The 14,050-nt window shown below is 44.8% G+C and overlaps 1 protein-coding gene across 2 annotated transcripts in view; it reads left to right on the top strand.

The window, feature by feature from the left end:
* SARNP (SAP domain containing ribonucleoprotein) overlaps positions 1-14,050 on the top strand; it is a 137,746-nt gene that overhangs the window by 20,983 nt on the left and 102,713 nt on the right. For both annotated transcript variants that reach the window (XM_077483439.1, XM_077483438.1), the window contains exon 3: positions 9,954-10,000. In XM_077483439.1, coding sequence (XP_077339565.1) covers positions 9,954-10,000 — 47 coding nt within the window. The remainder of the gene's footprint in view (positions 1-9,953; positions 10,001-14,050) is intronic.

Genomic DNA, 14,050 nt, shown 5'->3' with positions numbered 1-14,050 from the left:
AATGTGACTCAACCATGAGGTTTTACCACCCCGCAATCGCAGATGTAACCGAGCCCTTAGAAAATCCTTTATTGGATTCTTTCTACTATATTGCTATAGAAACATAAGGTGACCCTTTACTTGGCAGTGTGTAATAGAAATGTGCTTAATTTAGACACTTTTTTTCTTTTTTTTTTAATAAGCTGTTTTGTGATTCATTGTAGTAAAGTGGTAGTAAACTGCAAAAAAAAAAAAAAAAAAAAGCAGCGGGCAGTTTAAAGTGATTGGAAACAATCACCTTGTAAAACAATCCATTCAGTTTAAAAATGAAAGGCAAAACATTTTTTGTGTGTATGTGATCATCTCTCCTCTGTTCTCAGCTGCATAATAGCTGGGGGAGGACAAGCAACAGTACACTGAGCTTCCCAGTGACAGGCTGTGCAGGGGGGGGCATATCGGAACAAGTCTGATCATTAGAGGAGAGCATACTGAGTTCCCAGCATAGCTAGAGAACTGACCACAGTGTGTTCTCCTGCTTAGTGTGGTCATTTTGTAATAGGAAAGCAGAGGAACTAGCGGGAACACCAGGGATTTCACATAAAGGAAGCAATACAAAAGACAACCGGATACATGGTACAGCGGGCACATATCAGGAATATGGAATGTTGGGTAACAAACGCTTTAAGTCATAATGTGCTAGTATGCATCGCTTACTAGCACATTTTGACAGACTGAAACTGAAGCCCTCCAGTGGTGTGCTGTCACCGCTGAAGGTGCTTCCATCTTCACCTGGTCTTCCTTCCGGGTTTGAGGGCTTCAACGATATGAATGACCGAGTCGGTGATGACGGCACTCCCACGCATGCGCACGAGTCACTGTTTACTGAACGGCTCTGAAGGAATGATATGGTTATTCAGTTCCTTCTGAGTGCATGTGCAGTTGATGTCACTGGCTGCATCTAAAGTAAATGTCTCCTAAACTGTGCACGCTTAAGAGATATTTACTGTACCTATTGGTAAGCCTTTTTCTAGACTTGCCTATAGGTAAAAATCTTAGGGAGTTCACTCCCACTTTAGAAAAAAAAATATTGCTGTGGTCATTGGAAGTTCAGGGAAAAGTTTAATTTAGGGCCAGTTCACACCACATGTGGACCAGTGCGTTTTTTTTTCTGCATCAAAAACGCATGAAAAGTAGGTTATATGGTTTCCAGTGGCATAGTTCACACCAGTGCATGCAGTTCCAGTGCGTTCCAGTTCCAGAAAAAAAAGTAGAACATGCTGCATTTTTCTGCACTGGACTGTACTGGAATGCTGTAAAACGCACCGGAATGCACCCAAATGCACCAAAAACGCATTGTATCACACTTCTCCTTTCTTAAGGTTAAGAAAAAAAGGGGGGGAGCACTGGACTGCATCAAAAACGCACCAAAAATGCATCAATAACACACTGGAACACATCAAAACCGCGCATTCAGCAAAGCACCTGTAACACATCCGGACTGCGTTTCTATGGTGTGAATTGGCCCTTATGCTTGGTCGGTAGAACATTGATATGTTAAAGGCCAACTAAACTAAAGCAATATATTTCCACTTAATGTCTTTGGATGTGAGGGCTGCCTTAGTTGTTTGTTTTTTTTTTTTGTTTTGTTTTTTTCTCAAGCTAAGAATATGTTCGGCAAGTACAGAAAATACCTGTTGGTCTTGCAAGAAATGCAGTGTTGTCACTTCTGTTGAGCTGCACCCTTCTTGGCTATCTTCTGAAAACCACCAATTGCCCTGCCTCGCGTGAAATGAAGATGAAGAAATACAAACTTGTTTTATAGTCCATATTAGGATCACAGCTTAAAGTAACGGCTATGCCCCCCCCCCCCCCCTTTTCATAGACACAGTGGAGGAGTGATGTAGCCACCCTGGCACAGAAAGTGTAGTATTTACAGGATTACCAGGTGAAAAAAGCTTGATAAAAGAAAAGAAATGCAGCTGTAACACCAAGGGCTACTAACCTGCAATATTTTTATGGTTTACTTTTATTTATTTTTGGGGTTTTAGGTATACTTAAAGTGCAGTAACCTGTAAACAGTCAAATTCTTTAAGCTGACCCCGGATACAGTAAACTGAAAACGACTTGCTCTGGATTACTGCCTTTTGCACATAAGCATTGCGTTTGCATTTCATTACAAAGTAAGCTCAATATCATGCTTTGATATTGGTTGGTAGCATACAGGTGCATCTCAAAAAAATTAGATTTTCTTATCGTACATCACGGGACACAGAGCCATAGTAGCTACTATGTCGGTTATAGGCTGCCTTCAGGTGATGGACCCTGGCACGCCCTATATAACCCCTCCCACTACTGGGAGTATCTAATTTTTTTTCCGCCAGTGTCTAAGGTGTTGGTCACGAGTGAAGATGTCCTGTGCTGAGCTCCACTGGAGCAATCCTTGCTGGGCCTAGCCATGCAGCCAGATCCATTCAAAGTGTCTTTTTAGGCCGAATTGAATGGTACCTCATGTCTAAAAGACAAGCGTTTACAGGCAAGACCTTGTTTTTTTGGAGGCCATAAAGTTTTACTAGCGGGGTGCTATTACAGGTTCAGGATTGTGGGTTTCCTCGAGGATCCCCAGCTCCCTGAAGATTTAACGGAATCCACAGTGAAGGGTGAAGTCTGTTGGTTTTACCACAGAAAACCCTGCGGCATGAAAGGTAAGTGGAGTTTTTCTAAGAAATTTAGAATTTTCTTATCAATGTCTCTTTTGGATTAGTAAATGTTGTCATGCTTATGTGTCACCACTGGGGGCTTCCTCTATAGAGCTCACAATGTGTCCCGAGCAGCTGTTTCCATTTTCCTCCCAGCATCAACAGACCCCCGGTAAGTCTAGGGGTTTTTCCTCCCCACCAGGTGCCCCCACCTGTGCTATATGCTACCCCTGTTCAAGAGGAAGAAGCACCAAAAAAGCAAACGGCACGCCGCACTACCCGGCGGCTTTCAGGCTCTCTGCGCCATTTTCTCCCCTCTCTGTAAGATCCCATAGGCTCAGAAGAACACGCTCGCTTGGGAAAACTCTGTTTGAAAGAGAACGGGGATCGTAGATGACAGACTTGGCGGGGCTTAGCACAATGTTGGCATCCTTCAAGAGCGAGAGGTGGTGGCTGGTCAGTGAGCATCAGGGCCATGAAATGTTTGCAACTGTTTTCAACACTGCAGCCCCGTTCATTTTACTTTCTTCCTTAACCATGGTAGGTTTTTAAACAAAGTTTAGCGTCTTTAATCGTATCCCAGTATGGTCAAGGTGTGACAGGTTCTCTTACATTTTTAGAAGACTCTCAGGCTGAGGAACTAGGGGCAGGAGAAGACGATTCCTTCAGCGGACCGTGGTGAGGCTGATGACTCCTCTTGTGAGGTGGCAATTGCGGTAGAGTCAGCTTTCACAATCTGTAAGATTGACGGTACAATTTCTCGCTGAATGATCCGCTGCACATTTATGTACCCTTAGCTGAGAGTTTGGGTTCGCTAAAGCCTCCTCAAGCTGTGCGGGCCTTTTCCTGTCCATTCTTGTTGGGAAAAAAAATTTGAATCTGGAGAATCACCCAGATAAGCATTATTTTCCATTCTAAAAAGTTTTCACACTTTATCCTATGTTAGTGAGAATTCACTAAGTGGGGTATGCCAGCAATTAACGCTACTATATCCTTTGTGAGTAAGTTTGACTTGTCCGGCAGACATTACTCAAATACTTATGGATCCAATGGATAAAAGGTTGGAATTCCTATTTTTAAAAAAAATAACTTTTTTTTTTCTCTGGCAGGTTGAGTGTCTCAACCTGCGCTGACAGTAATTGGTTAATCATTGAGAAACCAGTTTTAATAGGTGTTTTTAATCCTGCTCGGCAGGTCCAGGAAGGCAGCTTTATGTTTGCAATAGTTGCTATGACAGATTGCGCCTGCGCTAAGTGTCATGCAAGAAGCTCCTGGCTAGTCTTCCTTTTGCGGTAAGACAGCTATCTGGGGATATTTTGGATATATCCAAGAACTTCTAGCAAAAGAAAGATGCCCCCTTTTATCTTTTAAGTGAAGGAGTAAATGTTTAATTTCAAAGCTTCTTCTGTGCCAGGGGCATTTGCCTCCAGGCAGTCACGACGGTCTCCGCTGTCAGGTTCAAAGGGTAATTCTCAGGGTTAACCCCAGGGACAAAAGAGGTCTTGAGGGAAGAAGCCTACAAGATGCTGTAGCCTCCTTATGAGCAGGTGCTCCCACTTGCTCAATAAGGAGAATTCTTCTACAGTTCTCAGGGATCTGGCAGAAGGAATGTCAAGACGGATGGAGGCCTTCCTCAATAGCTCCAACATACAAACTGGAGTTCCAAGAGTTTCTGCCTCCTCATTTTCTCAGATCAAATGTTCCTAAGGATCCAAAGAAAAAAAATCTCTCTAGCATTGGTCCATCTTTTGGCAAAAAGTGTTCGTGGTGGCCCCCATGTAAGAGCAGAGATTGGCATTTGGTTAAATCCAAATGGACATTCTAGATCTCAAAAATCTAAAATTCAGTTGCTGAATATAATCTCCCCCTTTTTGCATGAAGATGCATATCTCCATATGCCTATTTCCTCGCTTACTAGTAGTAATTTTCTTTCAAGGTGGAAAATCTTCTTTTTCAGTATGTAGCTCTGCTTTCTGATCTAGCTGCTACACCTCAAGTACAAGATTCTGGCTCCTTTTCTAGCCAGATTGAGGGCCCAAGGTATAACGATTATGATTTACCTAGTCGATCTGTTCTTGTTAGACCAGTCAGTAGCCCGCTTAGACCAAAAGTATGGTCACCACATTCGACTACCTGGAATATCTAGGTCAGATTCTCAACCTAGGAGGAATCTTCTTTTAAAACGTGAAGAAAATACTTGGGTCTAATCATATGTACACCCAGAAAAGGGTATTTGTACCCCAGGCTAAGATCAGCATCATAAAGGACTGATCTATGTAGTTGAAGCAAGATGTTTTTCTCCAAATTCAACTTTGGGTGATGTTGTCGGGAAAGATGGTGGCTTCATTTGAGGCCGTTCTTTATGCTCAATCTCATTCTAGACTGCTGCAAAGCAGTATCCTATCTGCTTGAAGCAGAGAATTCAAGCTCTATATTCCCAATGTTTCTGACTCCAAAGCCTACAGCCACATCACCCTGATGATACTCAATCTCGTCTGATCTTGGAGGCTAAGTAGGGTCGGGCCTGGTTAGTACCCGGATGAAATACCAGGTACTGTAGGCTGAGTGCACCAGAGCCTCAGTTTGTTTAACATACAAAAATCTGAGAAGGGGAAAATCCTTCTTTCAGTTACCTGGGAAATGAAATCAACATATGCCAACCTTTTTTTTGTTTAGGTTGGGGTACAGAAAGATCAGGAATGGCCTTGCCCATTAACATTTTAAAAATTCAGGCAGAACAGGGGCGTGGCCTGACTGGCATGGTATGAGTGCTACACGAAAGCTCCGCTAGCCCATTATCCGTTTCCCTAATATCCTGGGGGTTTATTAACCTACAGACTTCGGCCTTTGGACACCACAGCTTCTCTGCTGCTGACGGGACCATGTCGCCACCTAAAGCTAAGCACGACCCAGCTGCAAAGCTGGCGAGATACCGCCATGCCGAGAAGGGACCTGAGGAGGAAGATGGCACCGGCCCCAACTCCCCGCCAGACCCAAATGCTAGGATACTGGAGGCTATATCCGACTGCAAGAGCACCTTGATGGGGAAGATCGAGGAGGTGAAGGTGGGTGTCTCCCTCCTGCGTCAGGATTTGCAGAAACTCGGAGACCGAGTGACTGAGGCAGAGACCCGCATAGGCCACGTGGAGGATGAAATGCCGCCACTACAAATTACCACCGAGCACCTACAACACCAGCTCTCCACGGTGATGGCCAAACAGGACGACCTGGAGAACCTCCTCAGGAGGTGCAACCTGTGGTTCGTCGGCCTGCCCCAGGGTGAGGAGGGTGTGGACCCTCCATTGTTTTTAGAAAAACTCCTTGTCTCCACCTTTTGGCCGCGTGGAATTCTCCACCTAGTGGAAAGAGCCCACAGACTGGCCGGTAAACCCCCCCATACACCCCCCCCCCCCCCCCCCAGGGGCACCACCGTGGAAATTCATAGTAAAGATACTGAATTACCGGGATCGAGACGCTGTCCTACGCCTTACCAGGCGGAAACGCAACATCCCCTTTAAGAATGTCGAGATCAAGGTTTTCTCTGCGGAGGTCCAGAAGAGGAGAGCCCTTTTTACTGAGGCCAAGCGCCAGCTACGGATCCGTAATTATTCATATGCAATGCTCTTCCCGGCCCGCCTTCGGGTTGCTGGGGAGGACAGAGCACTTTTTTTTTTTTTTTGACACACCAGAGGCTGTGCTGACCTGGCTGGAGAACCGAGCAGCCCCGGCCCGCGAGCCCACCTAGGTCAACTCTCTTCTCCTGCCCGGGGTACCCGGCTCTAGCGATCTGGATCCCAGGTGGATGGAATCCTGGTGGGGATGATTTTGGACCTTTGTCAGGTACTGTGCCTTTACACTCCTGCACACTCCGTTGGCTGTCCACCCCCCCCCCCCCAAGACCAATAACAGTTACATTACTACCCATCTGTTGAGTCCCTCTCCCCTCATCCATTCTGGTGTGCAAGGCTCCCTTGTTATCAAGCCCATCTTGAATACCGATCCGCTCCTACAGCTCCAAACTGAACTTAGCCATTGCTGGCGGCGGCGTACTTGGAGAAGCCCGGGACTGCCTACCGATCACCTTCCTTTCCACCAAATTTCCCCTGTGAACTATCCTGCTCAGGTAACCCCGGAGTTTGCGCCCCCCGCACTGCTGCTAGCTATACAGCGATAAATCGCCCCCTAGCTGTGTGGCTCTGAGAGCCAGCTTTCATTGACTGGATGCTGCACTGTTCCTAGCAGCTCACAAGCCTGGTTTCCCCGGGTTAGGCAGCTCTGGTGTGTTGGACACTGTTCCACCATGGTGGCCACTCCGGAGCATTCAGTTACACTATTGACTTTAAGAAGAATTTTTTTTTTTCTTTTGGTTGTTCTGTTTGTTTTTTCTATGGATTTACAGATATGGCAATAGTTCTTGATACAGCAGGGTGCTGATCCCCTGTTGTTGCCTCATGGGCTTCACTGGGCGCAGCACTGTTGCATGTCGTTGCCGGCTGGCCGCTTGCAACGCACCCCGGGTCTTCGTTGCTCCCCCAATTTTTTGGTGAGCACAGGGCTGCGGATATGTGCTGTTCCCGGCGCTCAGCCCTCCTGGGTTGGTGGTTCGCGGGGCACACAACTATGGGATGATTATACTTGTATGTGGATGAAATGCTTAATGTGAAGTGTATAACGTGGAATGTGCATGGGCTCCGGGCTAAATCCAAGATAAATGCAGTTCTCTCCTATCTTAAATCACAAAACGCTGATATAATGGTGCTGGTTGAGACCCACCTTACAAGCCAGTTGATGTTGTCCCTTAAGAAACCATGGGTGGGATGGGTGTACCAGGCCCCACATACCACCCATTCCAGAGAGGTTGCCCTTCTAGTGGCCAAGACTGTGCATTTTTTCCCTGCTGCTGTTGAAGATGGACCCACAGGGCAGATACCTATTTGCACACGCTAAATTACATGGCCTAGAGATACTGATTTTGGGGCTATACGTTCCCCCTCCATTTCAATTTACGGTGCTAAACGAGGGGTTAGCGTTCATGGCCCAATTTCCCCACTGTCCTCGCCATTTGGCTAGGGGATTTCAATACCGGGGCTAATAGGGACCTAGACAGGCTTGGGACTGCCCCCTCCGATAGTGCTTCCTGCTCGCACACTAGGTTTGGCAGATTTCTCACTGATATTGCCCTGGTTGATACCTGGCGGCATCAGCACCCCTCGGAAAGAAAATTCTCTTGTTTTTCTGCCGCCCATAAAACCATGTCACTTATAGACCTGATTCTGATTTCTAGAACCCTCCTTCCTCGCCTAGGCAAAGTGGGCTTTAATCCTCTTATCCTCTCCGACCACTCCCTATACTGGATGGAGCTCCAAATCGACGCGCCAGTTGCGCCATACTCCTGGAAGCTCAATCCATTCTGGCTAAAGGTGGTTCCTGCCTTGGAGGCAGCGGGCAGTTAATGGGAATTCTATTTTCAAGTTAATAAAGACACCACACCATTCGGGGTATGTGGGACTCCTTCAAGCTACATGCTCGAATGTACCTATCTCAACATATCTCCAGGTACCGGAGGACCGCCTCCCGGGTGGTGCAGCAGGCTGAGCAGTCCCTGACGCGAACGGAGCGTGAATTTGCAGACCACCCCTCGCACCGTCACGGCAGATCGGCTTAAAATGCAATCCAGGGTAGTGTCCAACCTCTATTTGAAAAAGCTGAGAGATGATATTTTATGCTAACAGGAGATCTTACGAATGCGGAGAGCATGCTGGGCGCCTGCTAGCCTACCTGGCCCACATGGATCATAGACCCCCTTCGGTGGTCGCCCTCCAAGCATTGGATGGATCTCTGGTTACTGACCCTGGAGAGGTGGTGGAGGAGTTCAGGGTGTTTTTCGCTGATCTATACAAGTCAACTGCTACCACTCCAGGGGCTGAAATAACTGCCTTATTAAACAAGACTGCGCTGCCCAGACTTTTGCCAGTCCAGGTTGAGATGTTGGAGGCCCCCATTACTAGGGATGAGATGGAGCAGGCGTTATCAAAGCTAAATCCGTCCAAGGCCCCTGGCTCGGACAGCCTCCCCCTGGAATTTTACACTACATACACAGATACTCTAGTCCCTAAACTCCATGAACTGTTTAAATACATTTTTTAATCAAATTCCCTACCCCCGTCCATGAGGGAAGCCCACATAGTACTAATTCCCAAACCAGGTAAAAATTTAGAACTCATCATAGAATGACCAGCTCTAGAACCGTCACACGGGAGTGACTGGAAATATGTAATGTTGATTTCATATTCAGAGCTGTTTCGGAACATAGGAAAGGTACACGTAAGCCTCTTCAGGGGCCAGCGTTAATGTGAACATGTCACTTTGCCTTGCAGTAACAAAGCATTTGTATATTGGTAAGTTGGTGAGCCTGATGCATAAAATATTTGATTTACTAAAGTAAATTTTTCAAGTGACCTCTATTTATAGAAAGCCTATCCAAGTAACATAGAGGCTGACATTGCTTAACCACCTCCCGCCGTATAGGGAAATGGCGGGTGGGATCCCCTATCGTTCTGGGAAGACATATGACCATGTGATCGGCTGTTTTTCAATCACATGTAAATGTGAGAGTGTGAGGGGAGACTGTACAGGTAATTGGGGCACTGATCATCAGTGCCCAACAAGTGATGCCAGTCTGTGCCCATCAGTGCTGTATATTAGTGCCTCATCAGTGAAGGAGAAAAAATACTTATTTACAAGATTTTCTGACCAACTAAAGTTGTTTTTTTTTTTCAACATTTTCTGTGTTTTTTTGTTTTTTATTATTTATTTATTAATAAATACCACCAAAAGAAAGCTCTATTTGTGTGTAAAGACAGTGGAGATGGATTAGAACACCTATTGGGTTTTTATTGCAATGTCTGTGCCCCCCGTTAGGGAAAGTGAATGAGTCTCACAAATTTTGGGTTGTCCCCAGAAAGGGAATAGAGGGGAAATCTTCCAATGGGGACACAATTTCTGGTGACGTGGGAGGCCTCAAGGTTTTCCCATTTTTAAGGGATTTCCTCTCACTACCTGTTTTGGCTATGAGACAGGACGTGAGGAAATCTCCCCAATGGGGGACAAATGATAAAATAAAATAAAATCTCATGCGTTATAACCCTCCCTTACGCTATCCAAAAATTTTTTTTTTGCCTATAGTTCTACTTTAACACTTATAAAATACTGGCTGTCATTCTGCCTTTAAAATGAACATAGTCTTAAAATGTAACGTTTCCTTTTTTTACTCAACAGCTGAAGACGAGGCCAATGAAGAAGATGTTCTTGGTGATGAAACTGAGGTAATACCATTTTAACCACCTGCTGTCCTTTTTTTTTTTTTTTTTTTTCTTTCTTGCTAGAAAATTACTTGCAACCTCCAAACATGATGATATATTTTCTGAAGGCAGAGACCCTGGAGAATAGTATTGTGGTTGTCGCAATTTTTTATGTTGCACAATAATTGCACAGGCATTTCTGAAACCGTAACATGTTTAAATACATATTCGTACACACGATTACAGTATAGTACCTGCTTTTTTTTTTTTTTTTTTTTTTTTTTTTTTTTGCCAATATTTATAAAAAGATAATGTGGCATCAAGTAAATAGATACCAAGCACGTCAGTATTTAACAATGTTGACTAAAATTATCTGTAGGTGACTCTTTTAATGCCTTTACGGTTATTCGTATTAGAGTTAAAACATGAGCTATGTCGTTAAAATTATTGCTTTCACGCGAACATTCGTGGAAGCATCTCGCATGTGTGGTACAATCACTGCTTTCATTAGCGTGCTGGACCTAAGTGCATATTTATGGGGGGGGGTTTTGTTTGTTTTTTTCCATCATCTTTTATATTTTGAATAGAGTGCAGAGGGATTAGAATGCTTGTCCGCTTTTATTGCTGTCTGTGCCCATTAGCGGGATTCATCCTCCTCCATTTGTCTTGTTTACCATTATTAGTAAAATCCCAAATTTAAGTTGTCCCCAGAAAAGTAATAGAGAGGAAATCTTCCAATGAGGACACTCATTCTGGTGGTCTGTTAGTCCCCAAGATATTCCCTGAACTTGCAGAGATTGTGTTTGATCAGATGGCAGATAGCTGTAATGGCTAGAGAAACTGCCCTGAAACCAAAAATGACAAATTCCTTGTCCATTCTGGCTTCACTAGTCAGAGGAGATCGAGGGAACAGATGTTCCTAAATCTCTACTATGGGCAGCTAACCCAACTGCTTACAGCCAGGTGGCGCTTGGGGAGGGAAGGGGGACGAGGCTCCAAAGCGCTGTAAAAGAGAGCCACCCTCCGCCACTAGGAACTGCATGTGAATTGCACAGGAACATTGGGTGATTCACATGCCCATATGATTTCAGCCCTATTCATTTTGAATAGGCTGAAATCTCACTGCACCAAAAGTGGTACATGCGCTATTTTAAATGCACAGCAACCACATGGTACTTTTGTAGCATGTACTGCATTTGCGACCTGTGTTTGGGGTGTCGTTAACATTACACTGACCCCCGCAGCAGATCGTAAGGCCAGGGGGATTGGAATGCGGTGTAGGAAGGCACATGGGAATGTAGCTTTCCCGCACTGCGTTTTAGTGTAAACGGGCCCTAAATATATTTTTCTCAATGCAAGCAGTGTAAGTACCCGAATAAGCCATTCGCATTCCCTGTACAGCAGAGTTCAGTTTGAAAGAGAGAAGCAGTAAAAGAGCCTGTGCTGCAGTGCTTATGTGCTAACAAGGATCATGCTGGTAGAGAGCAGAGTGACCTAAAGTTGAGCTGGTCAATGTGCTCCTTCTCCTTTCACTGTCCAGGTACAGACCGAGGGAGGGACAGGACCTGCAAATTTTACTTTTAAAAGAGAAGTAAAGGATTTTTTTTTTTTGTTCCCGAATCATCCTTACCTCAGCGGGTGCAGCATGGGTCCAATGCTGCATCTGTCCCCAATTGACTCTAGACTGAGAACTGAGCAATTGAACACCACCGATCATTCGGTCTTCAGAGCTCTGTGAGCAGAGAGCTGTAGACTGTCTTGTCAGTCACAGCTCTGCTCTTCCCCCTCCTCGCTTTCTGGAGCGCTGAGCTGTCGATGGGCGGAGCAGCCATCTCAGGCTCTTAGCGACTTGCTGAGCCAGGTGTCAGTCCAGGCACCTGGCGGATCCAGATTTTATTGTGGAGATGACGTGGTGCCTGGGCTGAAATTGGTGACGTCAGCTGAGCGCGGATTTCAGCCCGCTTTCTGCTGAAAATGGGTCACAGGAGTGCAAAACGAACCCCACTCCTGTGATCCATAGAAGTACAGCCAAAAAGCTTTGGCTGGACTTCTTTTAAAGGATAAGTTCTCCTTTGGGAACAAGTTGCATGTTCCATCCTCTGCATCTAGTGCCAGCAAGTGGGGATCTTATACCCTCACTTGCTGTCACATCATTCAGAATCCTGTGAACAGGAATCTACAAGTACTTGACCGTCTTTGTGGCTTTCAGTTTGAAGTCCTTAATGAACCACCCAGGGCATTGTGGCGTGCAGTAGTTCATTGTCTCTTCCTGTCAATGTGTAACTGCCTGCCCTTATGAGCAAACAGATACACTGATAAGTCTGTAGATCTGCTGATTGCGGGTGCAATGCTTTCCAGGCTCCTAGTTAAAAAAAACAAAATGTACATTTATTTATTAAAAAAAAAGGGGAAAAAAAGTTGAACTTATCCTTTAACTGCAGCAGAGAAAAATCAGATCTCCTGCCCTGCCAGAAAGGGCTGTGCTATGTGGCAAAGCTGTGTCGCCTTGAAGCTGAGCTCTAGGCAAACTGCCAAATACACAGTTAAAAAAATGTATAAAAGCTGTTTTACATGTCAAAGGAGTTGTATTTCTATCCATCAGGTCCGAGATTTACAAAGCATAGCACAGCCAGGTTGATGACTTTTTCTCTTCTGCAGTTTGGCAATACAACCTGGTAACTTCCTAATCTCCCCTGCCTGTGCCTGTGATTGGACAGTAAAGTAGTAGTGATAAGTTCATCACTCTTCTCTCCATCTGTCAACATGTTTCTTGTCGGCAAAAGGGTATGAACGATTCTTTTGTGTCTCTTCTTCTCCCAGGCTAAGTTTTGCTATACAGAGGATTCCAAGAAGTCGATACAAAGTCAAATTCAGGCACTGTAAACCCTGTTCATGAAATTTGACCCAAGCACATATATCTGTAGTGTTTTTACTTGACTCTCTCCAAAGCTCTAAGTATCATATCTTTCTGACAAGTTCTTTGACACACGAGATAACTGTAGCTGAAAATTAGTTTTGAAGAGGGAGCTTAAAGGTAGATAAGCAGAGAGCTTGTCATTTTTTCATAATATAGTTCTGCGTCTTCTTTTATTTCTGTGTGTGTGTGTGTGTGTGTGTGTGTGTGTGTGTGTGTGTGTGTGTGTGTGTGTGTGTGGGGGGGGGGGGGGGGTTGGGTTGGGCTGTGCCTTTTCCTCCAATCAGCTCACATACAGTGTTCGCCCAGACTTCCCACCCACTACTGAAAGAGGAAGAAAGATTTCTAACACAATGTGCGCTTTCTGAAGAGTGTACAAGTAAAACTTTTATATAGGGAGATTTGTTTCATCTTTGTGTATCATCTGAGGTTATTCACGTCACTGGGTATAGGAGAGGGTTACAACCACTTTTTAAACTAGTTACATTTCAAAAATATATTTCTTATTTTTACAATTCTACTTAATTTAATTAAAATCTAACTGAATTAGCCTTGTGTCTTTATCTCCCTGCAATTCAGTCTTAAGCATTGTCAGTCATTAATAACCCTTTCGCTGCCAGGCCTGTACATCGTATGGACCTGACGGCAAGGGAATTGTGTATAAAACTGACGGGCAGACTGCTACCTGCCAGTTGAAAACATTCAGGCGGCTGCACTCTGCTTGCCCATCTATGGGCCCTAAACTGACATGGAGGAAAGGGAGAAGAGCGGAAACACATTCACGTTCCTCCCCTTCTTGCTGTGACCTAGAAAGCGGCATTTATGACTCACTTCTGGGTCAACCTCTCTGTGTCCCCAGCTAAAATCATTTTACAAAATTAAATAGTTACACCGAAGCGCATAAAAATCAGAACACCCCCCCAAAAAAATTGCCCCCCCCCCTCCGCATATATAGTTGAGCTCATAAGTTTACATACCCTGGTAGAATTTATGAATAACACAAAAACATTTCTTTCACTTATGATTAGTGTTTGGTTGAAGCTATTTTATTATCGCTCAACTGTGTTTACTCTTTTTAAATCATAATGTCAACAAACTACCCAAATGACCCTGATCAAAAGTTTACATACCCTGCTGATTTTGGCCTGATAACATGCACA

The sequence above is a fragment of the Lithobates pipiens genome, unplaced genomic scaffold (genome assembly GCF_037356315.1).
Source record: "Lithobates pipiens isolate NorthernLeopardFrog02 unplaced genomic scaffold, aLitPip1_a1.2 Scaffold_16, whole genome shotgun sequence".
NCBI classification, from domain to species: Eukaryota; Metazoa; Chordata; class Amphibia; order Anura; family Ranidae; genus Lithobates; species Lithobates pipiens.
This window is presented reverse-complemented; position numbering and strand designations above follow the sequence as displayed.